We start from the raw sequence: 20,351 nt of genomic DNA on the forward strand, positions 1-20,351 counted from the left end.
CTGGGGACCGGAACAGGCTCCGCCGGAGCCGGCTGCAACCTTGTCTCTCCGAAGTCCAAAACGTCCAGCGTTATCACCAAGGGGCTGGAAACTCTAATATTACTTAAGAATACTGAGTATACTAACGATATTCCAGTATACTTGTTAGTATACTAACCGAAAAGCAATAAACTGTTAGTATATTAAGATACTCTCAGTATATTGGTTAGTATACTGGCGATATGTAAAGGAAATAATAAGTATACTAACATATATTTTGATATACTGGTTTACATAATAATTATAGCTCTAAGAGTTTCCAACCCCTTGGTTATCACCGGGATCGGCTTGACCTGCTGCGCTGCTACCTCGCCGCGTTCGGCAACTCCTTCGTCCAGGAAAATCACCTCGCGACTTATCAGCGTCGTCTTCTGCTTCGGGTCGTACAACCGGTATCCCTTGGTTTCTTCGTCAAAACCGGTAAGGATGCATTCGTGGGATTTGGCGTCCCACTTGCGACGTTTTTGCTTCGGAATCTGGACCATGGCCTTTGTGCCAAAGACACGAAGATGCGAAAGGTTCGGTTTCTTACCAGTCCAGGCTTCCTCAGGGGTCATCTCGTGACCACGGGTTGGCGATCGGTTGATCAGGTACACTGCGGTTGACACAGCTTCAGCCCAGAAGCCTTTGTCATTTAGGGCCGTTTTTTTTCCTGTTGTATATAAATGATGTTAATTTCCTGCTTCACTGTCCTAAACTATGCTACGCTGACGATTTTAAATTGTATGCTATAATTAAGAGGCCTGACATGGAAGATTTGCAAGCTCAGGTAGATTTATTTGCTGACTGGTGCCGCTTGAATCAGATGGTTCTCAATCCTTCTAAATGTTCGACAATTACATTCACCCGTAAACGCTGCCCAACGTTTTTTAGTTACAAAATTCTTGGTAACCCACTTACTCGTGACTCTTTTGTCAAGGATTTAGGCGTGTTGTTGGATTCGAAGCTTTCTTTTAAAAACCACATTTCCTATTTGTGCTCGAAGGCTTCTAAACAGCTAGGAATGATTTTTAGAATGACCAAATATTTTCGCGACGTCAATTGCCTAAAAATTCTCTATCTTTCCTTAGTTCGCTCCACCCTAGAGTACGGTTCTGTTGTGTGGGCTCCATATTATCATAATGACATTGGACGAATCGAAGCGATTCAACGTAAATTTACAAGATTTGCTTTAAGACATCTTGGTGAGTGTCCAAATTACGAAACTCGTTGCTCTATGCTCCACCTTGATCCTTTGAGTGTTCGTAGAGAAGCTGCTAAAGCCTTTTTTGTTGCTGACCTTTTCCGATCAAACATCAACTGTCCTTTTCTTACGAGTGAACTGAACGTCAACATTAGACGCCGGGTGCTTCGCTCACACTCTTTTCTCGTTATAGGCTTGTCTGGCAGATCGGAAGGAAAGGGGTCAAGAAACAGCTTTACGAACGGCAGGACAAAAGAGAGGGAACGTTTTCTTGGGGCTTTTTTTCACCCTCTCTGGCTTGCTTTCGCTACCGCTGCTGCCCATTTGAATTTTTTCTGACCGGTTTCTTCCGAAGTGCATACCTTACATATACCTGGAGCCCGTACAAATGATGCCTTCAATGAACCTGTTTCTAGTATGTGCAGGGTTTTTGAACGTTGTTACCCCTTTTTCGATTTCCATTTGTCTCGTCCCCGTCTGAAGCATATTTTTAATTTTCTCAGGGAAGCATAAGTGTTTTGACAAAGGTCTAGACCGGTTTATTTTTAGTTAGCTTTATTTATTTATTTATTTTTTTTACATTGTGCTAGTTTAGTTTGTTAGCTTAAGAGCGAGTTTTTCACCGATGTGAAACAGGTCGTATCGAGGTGCTCCGATTTGGATGAAACTTTCAGGGTTTGTTTGTCTATACATGAGATGAACTCATGCCAAATATGAGCCCTCTACGACAAAGGGAAGTGGGGTAAAACGGGCATTGAAGTTTGAGGTCCATAAAACATGAAAAATCCTAAAATTGCTCGCATTTCCGTAAAACTTCATCAATTCCAACTCTCTTAGATGCATTCGAATGGTCTTTTGAAGCCCTTCAAAACGTGCTATAGACATCCAGGATTGGTTTGACTTTTTCTCATAGCTTTTGCAAATTACTGTTAAAAATGGATTTTTTTAAAACCTTAATAACTTTTCCCAACAGCCTCCAACACCCATACTCCCATAGGTCAAAAGTTAGGGAATTTCATGGACTATAAGCCTACGGTACTAACTTTTTGGCCAATCGCAGTTTTTCTCATAGTTTGACGATTTTTCTAGAACAAACATTTTACAACGTTAGTTTTTGCCCTGTAGGCCGCCATAGCGGCATTTTTTGGTCTCAATTTTGTCATATTCGGAATCCTCGGACAATTTCACGTAAGTTAGAAGTATTGGAGTTGTAAATTTGATTGGAAAAATTGCCGTTTAGAATGAATTAAAATATTTTTTAAAAATTTGTCGGATTATGGGTAAAACAGGTTTTCGCCTACTCGATACAGCATTTGACGTATTGGTCATAGGGTTAATAAGATCTTTTTCTTTTTTCAAAAATGTTTTATTTAATTATTTTTTAAAGAAATATTACCACTCCGATACTTCTAACTAACGTGAAATTGTCCGAGGATTCCGAATATGACAAAATTGAGACCAAAAAGTGCCGCTATGGCGGTCTACAGGGCAAAAACTAACGTTGTAAAATGTTTGTTCTAGAAAAACCGTAAAACTATGAGAAAAACTGCGATTGGCCAAAAAGTTAGTACCGTAGGCTTATAGTCCACGAAATTCCCTAACTTTTGAACTATGGGAATATGGGTGTTGGAGGCTGTTGGGAAAAGTTATTAAGGTTTTAAAAAAATCCATTTTTAACAGTAATTTGCAAAAGCTATGAGAAAAAGTAAAACCAATCCTGGATGTCTATAGCACATTTTGAAGGGCTTCAAAAGACCATTCGAATGCATCTAAGAGATTTGGAATTGATGAAGTTTTACGGAAATGCGAGCAATTTTAAGATTTTTCATGTTTTTTGGACCTCAAACTTCAATGCCCGTTTTACCCCACTTCCCTTTGTCGTAGAGGGCTCATATTTGGCATGAGTTCATCTCATGTATAGACAAACAAACCCTGAAAGTTTCATCAAAATCGGAGCACCTCGATACGACCTCTAGAACAAACCGAGCAGAATCTACAAATACTGCCTCTTAAGTTTGATTGTATATATCCTCTATGTCATTTGGATTGTAAAATCTGTTGATAATAAAAAAAGTAAGAGGTTTTGTGCCTATTTGAGAAGGACCCATCGGTAGGCGTTCCACTCAAACGGGCTTTTCCCTCATATAAAACATAAAACATGAACTGGTTGTTGACGTGGCTCTCAGTCGCTACCAGGTCGCCGTCGGAGTTGAACACCTCACATCCTCGGTTCGTGAAGTTCACCGTGTAACCCTTCTCCACAATCTTGCTCACGGAGAGAAGTTTCGCCGCAATCGACGGAATCAACTGCACTTCACTGACCGTCACGCTGTTCTTGCCGCCGGAACAGCATGCTCCTGTTGGCCGTCATGTGAGCGTACGCTGCCGAGTCGAAGATCCAGTCATCGGCGTCGCCCAAATCGAACGTCGAAAGCACGGTGCAAAACGTGCTGCCACCTTTCTTCTGCTCCTTGTTGTCCTTGCAGTCCTTAGCGATGTGGCCAAACTTTTGACACTTCCTGCACTTGGGACCTTTGGACGAAGTAGGCTGCTGCTGCTTTTGCTTACCGTGGCGACCAGGTTGTTTGGTGGTTGCGAAAGCCGGACTGTTTTGCTTTTTGCCATAGAAACCTTTCTCCTCCTGGAGAAGCTTGGTTTTTATGACATCTCCGGTGATGGCCACGCCGGAACTCTGCAACGCCATGATCATGGGCTTGAAATCCTTCGGAAGTCCCGCGAGCAGGAGCATTCCGACCCACAGATCCGGGATGTTGAAATCCGCGTTCCTGAGCTGGTTCGTGGCAGAAATCACCTGATTCACGTAATCCTCCATCGAACTGCACGCTTCCAGGGTCAAACGGAGAAGCTTGTGGAGAAGGCCGACCTGTTGGACCAGGCCCTTTTCTTTGAACGCGTTCTCCAGACTGTCCCAGGCTGTCCGCGCAGATTCCTCGTTCTCGATGTGGACGTACAGCGACGGATCGATCAAAGTGATGATCTTGAGCCTCGCCCGAAGATCCGTTTCCTCCTCAACCGCCTCGAACGTTCCGTCCGTCTTCCGCTTCGGTCTTCGTCGCCAGCTTCCACGTTTCGTTGAAACACAATAGCTTATAGGACCTTTAAAAAACTCGAGATATGCTTAAATTTTACCTATGCAAGGTACTTTCGATGAACCGGGTAAACGAAACTGTATATAAATCGTTTCAAAAACATAAAAAGGTGCAGGTGGTTATGTTACACATGACCAGTATGACAAAGAACTTTGCAAGATGATTGTTGAAATTTTCGATTAGAATGTCCGGTCCAAATTCCCCCCTTATAATAACCGTCCTATCGAACTAAGCTGAAAGCTGAAATAGAAATCGAAGTGAAATCAGTTTACTTTCCTTCACCACTCGAAAGTTACCAAGATGCGGGAATGTTTTTGCAAGGCTGTTGCAAGCAATCGGCGGCAGTAAAGGAAATTTGAACAGCAGACATTAAAAACTACCCTTTACAGGGCTCTTAATGATTACGAGATAGTTATTCTAAATTTCCAGAAACAGATTTTCACAGTGGCACAAAAAATGTGCATTGCAGTAGTCTATTTATTACTTCCTGCCTAATAAGCAATATATTTTAACTGCTTAGCATTAGCATATTTTAACTGTTTAATTTCAGATAATGGCCAAATGCAACTTTTTATGTCCAGTATCAAAAATCATTAAGTTTGATACCCATATTGCCCCAACTCTTACGGTCCGGCAAATGTCCCCCCATCGGAACATCCCCGGGGCCTCCGGACACTCCAGGTGGTGGCCACTACTGCCAAAATGTCAAATTTCATGTCCAGTATCAAAATCCCTAAAGTTTGATACCCATATTGCCCCAACTCTTACGGTCCGGCAAATGTCCCCCCATCGGAACATCCCCGGGGCCTCCGGACACTCCAGGTGGTGGCCACTACTGCCAAAATGTCAAATTTCATGTCCAGTATCAAAATCCCTAAAGTTTGATACCCATATTGCCCCAACTCTTACGGTTCGGCAAATGTCCCCCCATCGGAACATCCGCGGGGCCTCCGGCCACTCCGGATTGTGGCCACTACTGCCGAAATGTCAAATTTCATGTCCAGTATCAAAATCCTTAAAGTTTGATACCCATATTGCCCCAACTCTTACGGTCCGGCAAATGTCCCCCCATCGGAACATCCCCGGGGCCTCCGGACACTCCAGGTGGTGGCCACTACTGCCAAAATGTCAAATTTCATGTCCAGTATCAAAAACCATAAAGTTTGATACCCATATTGCCCCAACTCTTACGGTCCGGCAAATGTCCCCCCATCGGAACATCCCCGGGGCCTCCGGCCACTCCGGATTGTGGCCACTACTGCCAAAATGTCAAATTTCATGTCCGGTATCAAAAACCATAAAGTTTGATACCCATATTGCCCCAACTCTTACGGTCCGGCAAATGTCCCCCCATCGGAACATCCCCGGGGCCTCCGGACACTCCAGGTGGTGGCCACTACTGCCAAAATGTCAAATTTCATGTCCAGTATCAAAAACCATAAAGTTTGATACCCATATTGCCCCAACTCTTACGGTCCGGCAAATATCCCCCCATCGGAACATCCCCGGGGCCTCCGGCCACTCCGGATTGTGGCCACTACTGCCAAAATGTCAAATTTCATGTCCGGTATCAAAAACCATAAAGTTTGATACCCATATTGCCCCAACTCTTACGGTCCGGCAAATGTCCCCCCATCGGAACATCCCCGGGGCCTCCGGACACTCCAGGTGGTGGCCAGTTCCAATGATCGACTCACGCGACCGGCATGTCTTAGCTGGTCCTTGCCTCCAAGCCATCTGCTCCCGGACCTCCAGGCCGTCTGCTACCGGGCCACCAGGCCATCTGCTTCTGTTGTGTCCTCGTCGACGTCCAGCAATAGAATGAATTTTCGGGACCGACCGAGCCGAGTTTTGTTGGCTCGTCGACGATGCGAAAATTATGAGGTGGAGTGGGGGAGATTTTAGATACATCAATCTCACGTCTCTCGATCGACTGATTGGGAAACGTTCGTTCATCCAACCAGCGTGCACCAAAAAGAGGGGAAATTTGCCGAGAGGGGAATTCGTCACGTGGGAGCGTTCTTTTATTACGTAACGCGAAAAATCGGACTTTTAGACCCCCTCCCCCCCCTCGTAACAAAATTTCCATACAAATTTTAAAAATTTTGTATGGAGCGTAACACGGCCTCCGACCCCCCCTCCCCCCCTACTGCGTTACGTAATAAAAGAACGCTCCCACGTAACGTTTTCGCTTCGCGAAAATTTTGGATTGACACCACGTATAGAAACCTTAGGACAAAGTTCTTTGTCAAAAAGAACCCGTAAATCTGTGGCGGATTTTTGTTCAGTTATTGACTCTGAGTCAATTAGGTTTTACACCGTGACGTCATTTGACAGCTCGTGTGCACTGTTTACATGGTCTTCGTCGATTGTCGACGAACTTCCCCGAACTAATCAATCAATCACCTATCATCGCCATAAGGAGAGTTTGTTGTTCGATTGAAGCTCAACAAAAACTTTTTAGACCATAAACTTACCAGCAACAGCACCGCCTCGAGTAAACACGCAAATTTATGGCCTTTACTGGCCAAAAAGATCAATTTTAATGCCCTTTTGATCAAAATTTCTATTTTGCGAGACCCTTTCTCATCACTTTGATTGCACACAGTGCCACACGCGAGCAGCACTCAACGTCAAAATAGTCAAAATCTGGAGTTTTTTTTTAAACCAAATTTTCAATTTTTGCTTTTTGGGTGTTTTTAGAACCGCCTTGAGTCAGGGGTATTCAAAACACCCAAAAAGCAAAAAATGAAAATTTGGTTTATAGGACCTTTAAAAAAAAAAAAACTCCAGAAATCAACTTTTCACTTTCGCTTACTTTTCCAACGCGCTTTCGATATAAAACAGCTGCCAACTTTTGGCAACCTGTTATTTTGCACATTAGTTAGTCAGTTGCTTGAAAAATAATCCCGAAACATGTAAATAATTAGCAAGCGCCATAAAAAAACAAACGCGCCGAGTCTTTTGACGTTTAAACTCAATTAAATCGAAGGCTGAAGAAAACTGAGCGAGAGGCAAAGGCAAATAAAGAACAATATCTGTTCCAATGTTGAGCCAAATCGGTTAAGGTTAAGGTCGCTTTTTATCGTTTTAGTTTATATGGGGAAAATCGTGAAAATGTATGGGGAAAACATCGTTTCAGTATTTTTCTGCCAGGTGACCCAAAATCGACCAAGTATGAGATTCTTGTAGCAAATTCAATTCCCTACAACTTTGTCCAAGGGTGCAAAACGATCCGAGTTGATCCTAATTTTTGGTATTTTTTTTAGAAAAAAAAATATTTTCTTTTAAGAGCAATTCTAGCTCAAATCAGGATTTTTTCTGGTACTTTTTTACCCGACTCTCTCCGATTTCAATGAAACTTTTTAGACATGTTATCCTAGGCCTATTTTGTGTATATGGAGCCAGTTGCACTCGATAATGACATTCTGTGGCGTAATGGGCTATCTACAATCACTTAGCTTAGAACATCTAAGTAAAGTAGTTACTTAGGAAAGTACGCAACTTACGGCCGTCATCCACAATCAACTTAGATCTTTTGCTGGGCTGATATACGTTGCTATGCAGTTGTTTGTTTACCTTTGATATTGAAACGTCAACTTACCGTAGATTTTGAAATTTTTCAAAGCATACGTCAGTTTCTAATTTGATTACTTTTCCATTGTAGAAGCTCGGCTTCATTTCCATTGATTCAAATTCCTAAGCTAAGTGAAATTTTCTAAGCTAAGTGATTGTAGATAGGGCCCCATTATGGGGTTTTAAATATTTTTGTATTTTGTAAATTAAATATTGCTGTATCTCTAAGCCGTTACATCGTATTAAAAAGTGACCGAAGACAAACTTGTAGGAAATTCGACGGGCTTTTTGAAAAAAATACACTGAAAGAAAAATACACGCCAATTCTATGTTTGAAAGTTAAATTTTAAGGTGATGTTAAATTTTAAGCTGTCAAAGACAAACTTATGGGAAATTGGACGAGCTTTTCGGTAAAAATATTCACGAGACTGAAAAATCAAGTCTGTCATATAGAAATTGCTAAAAACCACTAAAAAACCTATTTTTTTTTCAACATTATTATTTTTAAAACCGCTGTATCTTCACAAGGATTGTACTTAGGACGATGGTCAATATGGAGACATTTATGCAAAATTGTCTGGGGAATCGATTCCCACTATCGGTTTTGGAAAATTTTGACCACTTTTCAAAAAAACAGTTTTAGTAAATGATTTTTGTATTTTTTTTAGTAGAGACATACCATCCTGCATTTTTCGTGAGTCTTTTTGTCACATTTTAGGCTATTTTCACAAAAATTTGAGCGAAAAAAAATCGTGCCATAACCTTAAAATTTAACTTTTAAACATAAAAATTTAAAAAACTCATAGAATTGGCGTGTATTTTTCTTTCAGTGTATTTTTTTCAAAAAGCCCGTCTAATTTCCTACAAGTTTGTCTTTGATCACTTTTTTATACGATGTAACGGCTTAGAGATACAGCAATATTTAATTTACAAAATACAAAAAAATATTTAAAACTCGCCCTTTTCAAATGTCGTTATCGAGTGCAACTAGCTCCATATTCACAAAAATGGCTTATATAGGCCTAGGATAACTCGACTAAAAAGTTTCATTGAAATCGGAGAGGGTTGGGTACAAAAGTACCAGAAAAATTCCTGATTTGAGCTGGAATTGCTCTTAAATATACGTCCTATATACCGTCAGTGGGGGTGACTATGGGTCAAAAAACGATACACCTCTCGTAATTTCTTAATAACAAAAACAATTTAAACAACATCGAAAATCTTTCAACGTCGATTTGTTCTTAGATAGTTTACTGACATTTTCCCAAAATATGGTGGATTTTGATGAACACTACCTTGAATGCCAATAGTTTGAAAATTGACCCAATCTCACCCCTTAGAGGGGGTGACATTAGGTCAAATGAAACTAAAATGATGCTCAAATACAACGATATGGTAAAAACAAGTCATCCAACAGTGTTTCTTGTTCGGGGGAATCGTATTGACATGCTACAATGTTTGAAGTGGAGATTTTCAAACATTTGGGTAGTTTTCGAGCAATTCTAACAAAAGTATTAGAAAAATGATTTTTCGAGAGGTCATTTTTGGCCAAAAACATACCTCAACTTTAGACAGCTGCCAAAATAACAGGATTTGTTCTAGGAACGAGATTTTTTCAGCGAAGTCATCTTAAGATGTCCCCTACACAACCCTTTTAACAGAATTCAGTTTCAATGAGAAGAACCTGAGAAATAGTAAAATCCGTAAAAATCACTTTGACCCAATCTCACCCCCCAGACCCAATGTCACCCCCACTGACGGTACCCATTATTTACATTCAAGTTCATAAGCTAATTCCTTTAGGACATTTGAAACAAAGAGAACCTTAAAACTTAACCAATTTGGCTCAAAATTGGCTTAATTAGTTACTTATTTTTGCCTAAAGAATCGAGCCCGGGGATATCTCTTAAGATTTTCCAAAAATTTCATTTTTTCTTGTCACCGTATTGTGCAATTAAAGTGATGAGAAATGGTCTCGCAAAATAAAAAAAAAATGAATAAAAGAGCATTGAAATTGATATTTTTGGCCAGTAAATGACATTAACATGCGTGCTTACTCAAGGCGGTGCTGCTGCTGGTAATTTTGTGGCCTAAATAGTTAATCGAGGAACAAACTCTCCATGTGGCGAAGATAGGTGTTTGATTAAAAAGGGTATATTTCCCACTTACGACAGAGTGTTCGCTTAACATTTCGTCACAAATGGCAGCGCTAAGCAGACCCAATAGAGCGCTGGAAGAAAAAAGGAACTAAGCTGAAAATTAAAAATGGGGCGTGGCCCAGTGCATTCTCGTCAGGTTAGAATACACTTGGGATTTTTTTATTTGTCAATAGAAGGATTCATCAAGAAGCTAAAAATTTTGAATAATCATAGATCATTTCCTTCGTGAGGAAGGGCGTCAAAGGGCGCGATGGCTGTAAGATCGCTTCCTGAACCCTCTAACGCCCATGGTTACTCCAGAGCACCACTCATTTTTGACTTCAAAATGCAATATCTCAACGGCAATCAGGGTTGCGAATGAGCGAGCGCTCACGGAAAGCTTGCTCGCTCCAGCTGGAGCGTGAGTTTTTATCAGGTAGCTCGTGCTCGCTCACGCTCACCGGAGCGTTTTGCGCTCACGTGAGCTGGTGAGCCAAAGTAGGTAGTTGTTTTTTCCTGTTGAAGCATCTGCCTGTTTGAAACGAAGTTTCTAGAACTATCTCAGCACAGGCAGCAAAAACAAACAAGAAAGTGGTCGAACAAACAAAAGTAGGCAATGAAATGGATTTGATCAGAGAACCGAAATTTACGTTCTATTTAAAATCTAGACATTTTTCGAAAAAACTAAATTCATAATGTAAACATTCATTGGCGTGAAGAGATGCACTGTTTGTTCACAAATCAAATCCATATTGTATTGTTGTTATGTACAAAAATATTGACAATTTATGTATATTTTTTCAATTTTTAAATAATCTTTTAAACAGTTACAATCATCCATGTTCAAAAAATCATATATAACTTGTAATTGAATATTTTCAGAGGTTTGGTTGCGAAAGTGTTGAATAAAATCCACTTGTTGGAAGAAGAGCCAACCTTTTCGTGGTGAAAAATGTTGACAATTCATTTGATTTGAGTCAAAAGGGTTATTTCAACCCTTAGGAATTTTAAGGCATATATTTAAAATTGAACTGTTTCAAAAATGTTACCCTACAGAAAACAGATTAATGTTATATTTTAATCAACCAAGCATTTAACCTTGAATCGAACTTACCAAAGCATAAATCTTCTTGAATCAATTCATTGTTTTGTAAGTTTTTCTAAGGTTTACAGGACCGTTTATTTAGGCGTCTATACCCCTCCTCCCCTCTCTGCTACAATAAGGCGTTTAAATTCTAAAAAATATTTATACATTCAACGGTATGTCTAAAAATTATTTGACCCTTGCGAATCCAACCTTTTATTTAAAAACATGATTGATAAAAATGAGCTATTCCAATTCATATATCATAAAATTTGTTCACAAAGTCATATTTCCACACCTTACGCAAAAAAATCCATCTAGAATTGAAAAAAAAACTTTCTCAAAAACGTTAAATGATTAGCGACACGTCCAAAATGAGCGCTCCGTGAGCGAAATATGAGCGTGAGCGCGAGCGTGGAGCAAACACGAGCTGAAAAAATCGGAGCAAACGTGAGCGCGGGCAAACGTGAGCTAGCTCGCGCAGCGCTCCTCCTCACGAATGAGCGAAAAGTGAGCGCTCACGAGCGCGTGAGCGCGTGAGGAACGCAACACTGACGGCAATCCACTTTTTCAACCTGAATCAACCTACACTGATTTATGTAGAATGTTATCTGGTCAGCCATTAAAAGTTCAGCAATTTTGGTCAAATCAGTGATTCTGACTAGTAATAAAGAAAACATAAAAAATCTCGATTTCGTTTGGGCGAGAAGGGGTTAACAAAAACCTTTTTTGTTGCCGCCGGGGATAATCGGGAAAGCTATCTTAGTCATCAAAAAATCAAATTATTCGCTCTACAGCATTGCCTTGGCGTTCTCGATTGCGAGATTCCTACTCGAAACTAGGTGTCCGAAGGCTTGATTGTTGAGGCAATTGCAAACCTCTTTTTACACCTAAGCTTCCATCCACCCCGGGATTCGAACTGACGACCTTTGGATTGTGAGTCCAACTGCCTACCAGCGACTCCACCGAGGCAGGACCCAGGGAGACGACTCCTACACCTGGACTGAGCTAACGACCTAACCTCTAGGTTAGACCGGGGCCAACATTTACTTCCCTGTCCGACGGAAGGCGTGATCAGACAAATCTCGTCTCAAAATTTGCCACCGGGACCTTCTGGGATCAAACCCAGGCCGACTGGGTGAGAGGCAACCACGCTTACCCCTACACCACGGTCCCGGCTTATATCTTAGTCATGTGTTGGCTAAATCTCGAATTTTTCTACCATGGACCATGTTCCTGATTCACCGGTTCCAGGTGGCCAAAGTGTCCGGATGGCCTTGGACAGTCTTTTGAGGGATAGTAATCAACTTTCCAGAGCCAGTAGATATTTTTTGACATGTCGCATGGCATATTTCCGTGACTTCTAGATTTTGTCCCCCACGGTTGTACCACGGAACCGGTTCCGGAGGTCCCGGGGCTACCTGAAGGGGTCATTATATGTCGTTAACACATTGGGGGATTTGTTTTTGATAATACTTCAGTTTTTTACACTAAAACTGCATACTATAGAAGAAAAATATTGAGTAACCATAATGTGACCCCACTGGCCAAAACGAAGGTACCCCAAGGGAATCTGCGATTAATCCGTAACAATCCGAAATTCGGGCCCAACTCAAAAGTCATTCGAAACTAGACTAAAAACTGGACCTGCCCTGAAAGTTTCGTCAAAATTGGATGAAACGAACCGGAGATATGATTTTTTACATTTTAAAATTTTGTTTCTAAGGAGGCATGGCCTTTAGGGTGTTAGTTGGCAACACATCGAAACAGCCATCACAACCTCCGCGTGAATTCTTTCAGGTTAGAACAGATACAGAAAAAAACGTTACATAATCCACCCTTAGGTGGTTGGTGCCCTCCTCACATTTAGAAGGTAATGCTATCCAAAATAGATACAAAAGGGTGGACCTTTCAGTGTTCTATCAACTTGATTCATTATTCATACCATCAGATTGGGTAGTCAGATCTTCATAATTCAGGGCACTAATTAACTTAACTTTTGATAGGGTCTGATCCGAGCCACGTAGCCCAGTGGTAACGCTTCCGCCTCGCAATCGGTAGATCGGGGTTCAAATCCCGGCTCGGACCAACACAATTGGTGATCTTTTCCCTTCTGGAATCGATTGCTTAGTAAAGGGAAGGTAGTGTATCGTCACAAACTGGACCTTATCACGACACCTTAGGGAGGCGACCTATGGAATGTTAACATTAATCTTAACATGTTAACATTAAGTTGAGAATGAAACTGCCACTGAATCCGCTTTGTAAATGCCGGCCCCGATACTCTTCAAGGGTGTTCCCTTCAGGAACTGGGAAAGATTTACTTTTTGATAGGGTTGTCAGATCTTCAATCTTTTGAACTCGTTGAAAAGGACTCCTAATTACCTATCCAATAGATCCGATCCGGATAGATCTGGACAACGTTTTCATCAAATTATCTGAGATCTGGCCTCTAAAAAGTGCATAAATAGCACTTAAGTGCTTATAACTTTTGATAGGGTCGTCAGATCTTCAATCTTGTAAACTCGTTGAAAAACCTTTCTAAAATTGTATAACATGACGGGATTTCTTACAAAAACCACCCTTTTTACAATCTTTCGGGCTTGAGCTAAAATCGATTTTTTAACTTAACTTTTGAAGTACTTAACTAAACTTTATAATTATGGGACTTATGAGACTTATGTGACCTTGGGATCGAATGAGACCAAATCGGTTCAGCCAGTGCCGGATAACCCAGTGCAATTTTTTTTTATCAACATCCCACCACACACACAGACATTTGCTCAGAATTTGATTCTGAGTCGATAGGTATACATGAAGGTGGGTCTAGGAGGTCAAATTAAGAATTACGTTTTTCTAGTGATTTTATAGCCTTTCGTCAGTAAGGTGAGGTGGTGTTTCTTTTCATGTTCTTAAAAAATAAATGTTTAATATTTTCCCTATTATTATTTTTCGTATATTTAGACAGTATAATTTAAGTTTCTCCTTGAAATAACTACCATCTCTTTGTCCGTCGTTATAACTTTATGGGACCAGCTGTTTTCGGTACGTAAGGTCCAAAGTAGATGATTTCACGACATTTCTACGACTAGAATTATAAGTTTATTGAAATCGATGCTGCAATACACGGGAGTTGAATGTTTTATATGTTTATAGGACCTATTAAAAAAAAAAACTTTACGCTTGGAATGTTTTGGAAAAATTGCTATATTTTTTCGAGAACTGCATAACAACAATATTTTCTGGGTTTACACAAATGTTTTTTTTTCTGTTTTTCAAATGGATTTAACTAAGTCCACAAGTTCGAGGGCATGGTTGACAAAGGGAGCGCGTGGTCATGAAAAATATTCGGAGTGAAAATGATTTCTTTTGTGATTTTCAAAGCCCTTCCTATATCATCGTTGATCGGAACGCACGGCGTCGGGTGGATTGTGTTTAAATTTTTCGAATAAGGTTTTATTTTTTTGCGGCGAAAAAGCCATTTCTATATAATGAACGAAAGACGCACTGACAATTTGGATCGTTGAGTTAATAGTGGAGTAAAATAGCTGTGTGTGAGTGAGTTTGTGTGTTAACCAAAAAGACCTTCCCATAGCATCGTTGCTCGGAAGGCTCGCCGACGGGTCTGTTATGAAAGTCCTCCCCATAGCGTCGTAGCTCGGGAGGCATCGAAAAGCCAATAACTTATCCTACTAACCCAAAAAAAAAATAATCACGTGATGCTTGAAGGAGATGCTGTGGATTCAACGGTCTCAAGCGGTATCAGCAAGTATATAGCGAAAAACTATGTGCTTGATGAGTCTGCAACTTCAACTATCGGACTAACATTCCTCCCTTTCGTTGAACTGCAGGCTTCTTGGGAGGGCGCCGGTATTGACTAAAAAAGTAGAGATCATCAGAGGTTAAACAGTGAACGGATGGTTGGCTCCCACTGATCATTTTTGATTCATTGTTTAACTTCAGCTGATCTGTCAATAACGGAGTAGCAGCTCATTGGCAGTCAACCATGATTATGCTCATGCTCATGCTCATGGATTTAACTAAGTCCACAAGTTTATTACAGTCAGAGATACTTGAAACAGAGAAACCTCTTTTTACGCGATGCGTTACGTTTTTCTATTTTGTCAATTTCTCTGAAACTACGCAACATTTTTGCAATCTTTTAAATGAAATTTGTAGGTTTTGTTCAGATCTACAAAACGCTTTTTGAAGCTTGCAAAAATATTATATGGTTTAGGAGAAATTTACGAAAGCGTTACGGTTCCGTGTAAAAAGAGGTTTCTCTGTACTGAGCAGTTCTCTCAGATTTCGGTCATTCGATTTTTTTTGTATTTTTTAATCCGACTGAAACTTTTTTGGTGCCTTCGGTATGCCCAAAGAAGCCATTTTGCATTATTAGTTTGTCCATATAATTTTCCATACAAATTTGGCAGCTGGCCATACAAAAATGATGTATGAAAATTCAAAAATCTGTATCTTTTGAAGGCATTTTTTGATCGATTTGGTGTCTTCGGCAAAGTTGTAGGTATGGATATGGACTACACTGAAAAAAATTATACACGGTAAAAAAATGGTGATTTTTTATTTAACTTTTTGTCACTAAAACTTGATTTGCAAAAAAAACACTATTTTTACTAAATTTTTTTATATGTTTTAGAGGACATCAAATGCCAACATTTCAGAAATTTCCAGATTGTGCAAAAAATCTTTGAGCGAGTTATGAATTTTGAATCAATACTATTTTTTTCAAAAAACGAAAAATTGGTCGCAAATTGGTTTTTCAAAAGTGGGCAAACATGTGCACTAATTTAAAAAAATGAAAAACTGCGACTATTTTCAAAAAAGTCACCTAAAAATGGATTTAACTTGAAAACGGTGCATTTTATCAAAATTTCACTAAAGTACTTTTCGATTGCAAATTTGATTTTACATCGAAAAATGAATTGAAAAATTTTTGCGACCGATTTTTCGATTTTTTGAAAAAATCAGTATTCGCAATTCGCAATTTTTTCAGTGTAAGAACGGGCCTTGACCGATCTTATGCACTAGGTTCCCGACGAACACGCACTGCCCTTACACCTACATCTCACCCTTGCTCTGAGTCAGTACGAGCAGCACGCTAGAACACGCTTTGAGTGTTCGTGCCAGGCATGCACACCTTCTTTTCCGGTTACGCATTTTAACTCGGCCGGGGGTGGTACATTACGTAGGGTTTGATGTAAGTATAAGCGCCTAACCGTTTAAAGTGTGCCTATCAACTTTCATTAAAGCAAAAACTGTTTTATTTTTAGTTTGAATTCAAAAACTAGTTGTTATTTTACTGTGTATTTTTTTCTCCTGAAATAATTCCTAATGTTAAGTCTTGTTTATCTGTTGCTATTTCTTTTGTCGCGGTGTTTTGTTACAATTTTTGGTCCTAAGCATTTTATAAAAGTTTTTCAAAAGTACAATAGTAATATTTGTGTTAATTCTTTGATCATTCCAAAAATTGAGTAAGGGCTCGAATCTCATTTGTTTGAAGAAAAGGGTGAAGATTAAAAAAACAATGGACAGTGAAAGAAATATACTATTTTAAGAATCAATAGTAAAAGAAAGATAGTAATTTAATAAGTAGATAATGAAATTAACAATAGTTAATAAAAAGAGGTAACAAACAAGCATAGATTGTGTTAAATGCAATTTATAGGGCAGATGAAAAATTATTCAAATAGATAAATAAAGATAAACAAAATCGACATCGCTGCCAAATTAAGGAAAAACAGACAGTTTGTTACAGCAGCATCAATTGGTAAAATAGAGTGGAAAAGCGTTGAGAAATAAGAGATTCAAATGAGTAAAATCGAAATCAAATGGAGTAAACAGAAGTAAACAGAAGCCGCGTTAGAAAATCAGTGAAACAAAATAAACAGAAGATAGGTGGTAGATGAAAGGAATGAAGAGAAACCCCGTTGTGCGATGTTTCAGGTACATCCACAGCAGTTGACTCAACATACTGCGAATCAAAACAATACCGTCTACAATCACAAATTACATCCCTTTCCCACATTGTCGCGCCCCTTTCTTTTAGCCGTCTCGACTTTGACCCGCGGTGGTCAAAGGTTTACGATCCGTTTCCACAGGCCACCAGCTAGGTCATCATGAAAACCAAGCCAACGTGGAGGTAAGAAAATAGGACACTTGCAAGGAACCAGAGCTATACTGTCTTGATCAAGAAATGATCTAACAGGACTACGGACGTAGTCAGTGACGCTCCTTCCAGGATGTTCCTCGCCTGAGCGTCAACTGAAGAGGTATCATCAGAATCATTCGCACTTGGCCTGCTTGAAAAAATCAGTATTGATTCAAAAATTCATAACTCGCTCAAAGATTTATTGCACAATCTGGAAATCACTTCGCTTCGCTAGGAGACGGTGATTTTAGCGGATTGCAGACTGGATATTCGCCATGTGATGTGATGATTGTCTAAGCCCAAGTTGCCTAGGAATCGATAATTAGGAATAGAACCATTCCACCTGAACCAGATTCCCACCATGGCAGCCGTCCATTGCCGGCCGCTCCCATCTCCACCGCGCACCAGGGACAAGGAAAGGGATTTGGAAGACGGGAAGTGTTGATGCTCCACTTTTTTCAGAGTATTAAGGGAAAATCTCCACGGTATCCTCAAGTAAGTTTCGCTTGGAGTTGGACGGTTTTTGGGAAGGTGAATGGTCTGAGGATCCACCCTAGGCGAGTGGTAACGACCTTTTGCATTGTTGTTCGAATTCTTCGTGTGTTCTCATTTCTAATGGGATAGCTTTCAATTCTTCTCATCTCTTATTGGATGAATTCTATCAGTCGCCCAGGCTATTTATAGCGAGGTATTTTTAAATTCAATTTCAACTGCGCTTGCAATATTGCATGCAATCTTGTTTGAGTTCTGATGTTCAGCTTGCATTCAATTCTTTGTCCGATTCTTGGATTCAATTATACCAGTCTAATTCCTCCTCAAGCTACCAATGCTCCACGGTTAAGTGGAAAGCATTTTGCTTAACAATCCTAAGGACAGGGGATCGAACCCCGCCGTGAGCTTTTTCATGTTTTTGCATTAATTCCAAATTCAATGAGTCTAGAACTTTCTCGTTGGGAGCAGATGGGTATCGAACCCAGAACCATTCGCTTATAAAGCGAACATCGTAACCATTCAGCCACGACCGCTCCCACAATCTGGAAGTTTCTGAAAAGTTGGCATTTGATGTCCTCTAGAACATATAAAAAAATAGTGTTTTTTTGCAAATCAAGTTTTAGTGACAAAAAGTGAAATTAAAAATCACACAAAATTTTTTTTACCGTGTATCATTTTTTTCAGTGTAGTCCATATCCATACCTACAACTTTGCGGAAGACACCAAATCGATCAAAAAATGCCTTCAAAAGATACAGATTTTTGAATTTTCATACATCATTTTTGTATGGCCAGCTGCCAAATTTGTATGGAGAATTATATGGACAAACTAATGATGCAAAATGGCTTCTTTGGGCATACCCTGGCATACCGAAGGAACCAAAAAAATTTCAGTCGGATTAAAAAATACAAAAATTGAAATTTAAGAAAAAAGACCGATTTTGTAGAGAATTGCTCTACTATTACAGAGAAACCTCTTTTTACGCGGTGGCGTTACGCTTTTTGTTTCGTCGATTTCCCTTGAACCATACAATATTTTTGCGAGCATCAAAAAGCGTTTTCTAGATCTGAACAAAACCTACAAATTGCTTTGAAAAGATTGCAAAAATGTTGCGTCGTTCCAGCTAAATCGACAAATTAGACAAACGTAACGCACCGCGTAAAAAGATGTTTCACTGTATATTATACTATATTATATTATACTGTTCCGCATCATTTTATTTTGGGTCGCTAAGTTCAAATAAGACTAAAACAACGCTCCAACGCAATAACTATAAGAAAAAATCTCATATGTTTCGCAGGTTAAAGACTCGGTCCTAACTCCGTCTAATTTGCAAAATTTGAACAAATTGTTTTGCAAATGTGTTGATAAAAACTTGCTTAGTAACTTCCGATCAAGCTATGCGTTGAAATTACTTTTCAATTAGATGCCAACATATTAGGTGCCCGATGAAAATACATGCAGTTCCACTATTATACTTGTGTATAATTTTAGATTGGGTTATCCAAAAACCTTCACAGGTAATCGAGTTTGAACTCTGATCAAACTTTGAACCGTTTTTCAAAACAGATCATGCTAACGGAGTACTTTGAATTGAAGAATTGTATGGACCAATCAATGATGCAACATACATATCTGTTTAATTAGGGCAGCTCATTGTATTGGTACAATTATCAGCCTTGATGTTTCTTTAGAGAACTGTCTGAGTAGGTAATCAACCACTTTGACCGTTTCCTAGATTCAATTTGACTGCGCTTACCTATACTTTTTGTGATTATTTGAATAAGTTTTGTATGCATGGCTAAAAAACCCTTATAGACGTTCAAGGTATTTTTCTATGATGTTCACCTAAAAAGTTGTTTCCAATGTTGCCGGCTAATTCAACAATGGCGTTTTTTTGTTACTTTTCTTTGATACATCTTCATACTAATGTTTGTTATTTTGGCTCTGTTTAAATCCAATTTGATATGGATACTTATATATTTAAATACATACCGTTTATTATAGCAGGAATTTATTCATTCTTTAGTACTAGATATATCTGGACGATTCAGATAAAACTAAAGTGTCTTTCAGTAGCATCCACCCTATTGTGGAGTCTGCTGCTTAGGCACCGGCTCGGTTGGCTCAGTCGCGCTCTGCTCGCCCTTCGCATCTCCCGCGGGCATCTCTTGACCCTGACTGGACACAGTATCCACCACAAGAGCAACAGACTTGGCTTCCTCGCTCACAACACTGTCCGATGCCGCACCTTCGTCCGCCGGGGAACTTCCGTTGCTGATTCCAGCGCTAGGCGCAGTGGCCACGGCGGAGGCAATCTGGAGTGATTCAACCTTCCGTTTGAGCGCCTCGATTTCATTCCTGGCATCGGTCAGATCGTTTTCCAGGCACGCGATTGTATGCTTGTCCTTGACCTTTTCGCCAAGATTCTCCAGTAGGAACTCGATCGCGTTGTCCGGCCGGTCCGTGTTGCACTTGATCAGAACCTTGGTGATAGCATCCAGCACGCCCTTGCGGTCTAGGTACTTGCGGAATTCTTCCTTGGAACCGTCAATCGGCT

The 20,351-nt window shown here is 40.0% G+C and overlaps 1 protein-coding gene across 3 annotated transcripts in view; it reads right to left on the bottom strand.

Moving 5' to 3' along the window:
- LOC120419440 (c-Myc-binding protein) overlaps nt 1–20,351 on the bottom strand; it is a 31,928-nt gene that overhangs the window by 11,288 nt on the left and 289 nt on the right. The window contains exons 2-3 of one of the 3 annotated variants that reach the window (XR_005605722.2): nt 19,787–20,349; nt 14,064–14,289 (exon numbers count right to left, since the gene is read on the bottom strand). Coding sequence is in view for 1 of the 3 variants with exons in the window: in XM_039582122.2 (XP_039438056.1) it covers nt 19,879–20,349 (471 nt within the window). In the remaining 2 variants the exon portion in view is untranslated. Of the gene's footprint in view, nt 1–14,063; nt 20,350–20,351 lie in introns of those variants that run through there. The other 2 variants (XR_008211941.1, XM_039582122.2) reach the window with 2 other exon arrangements.

This window comes from Culex pipiens, chromosome 2 (assembly GCF_016801865.2).
Source record: "Culex pipiens pallens isolate TS chromosome 2, TS_CPP_V2, whole genome shotgun sequence".
Taxonomy (NCBI): Eukaryota; Metazoa; Arthropoda; class Insecta; order Diptera; family Culicidae; genus Culex; species Culex pipiens.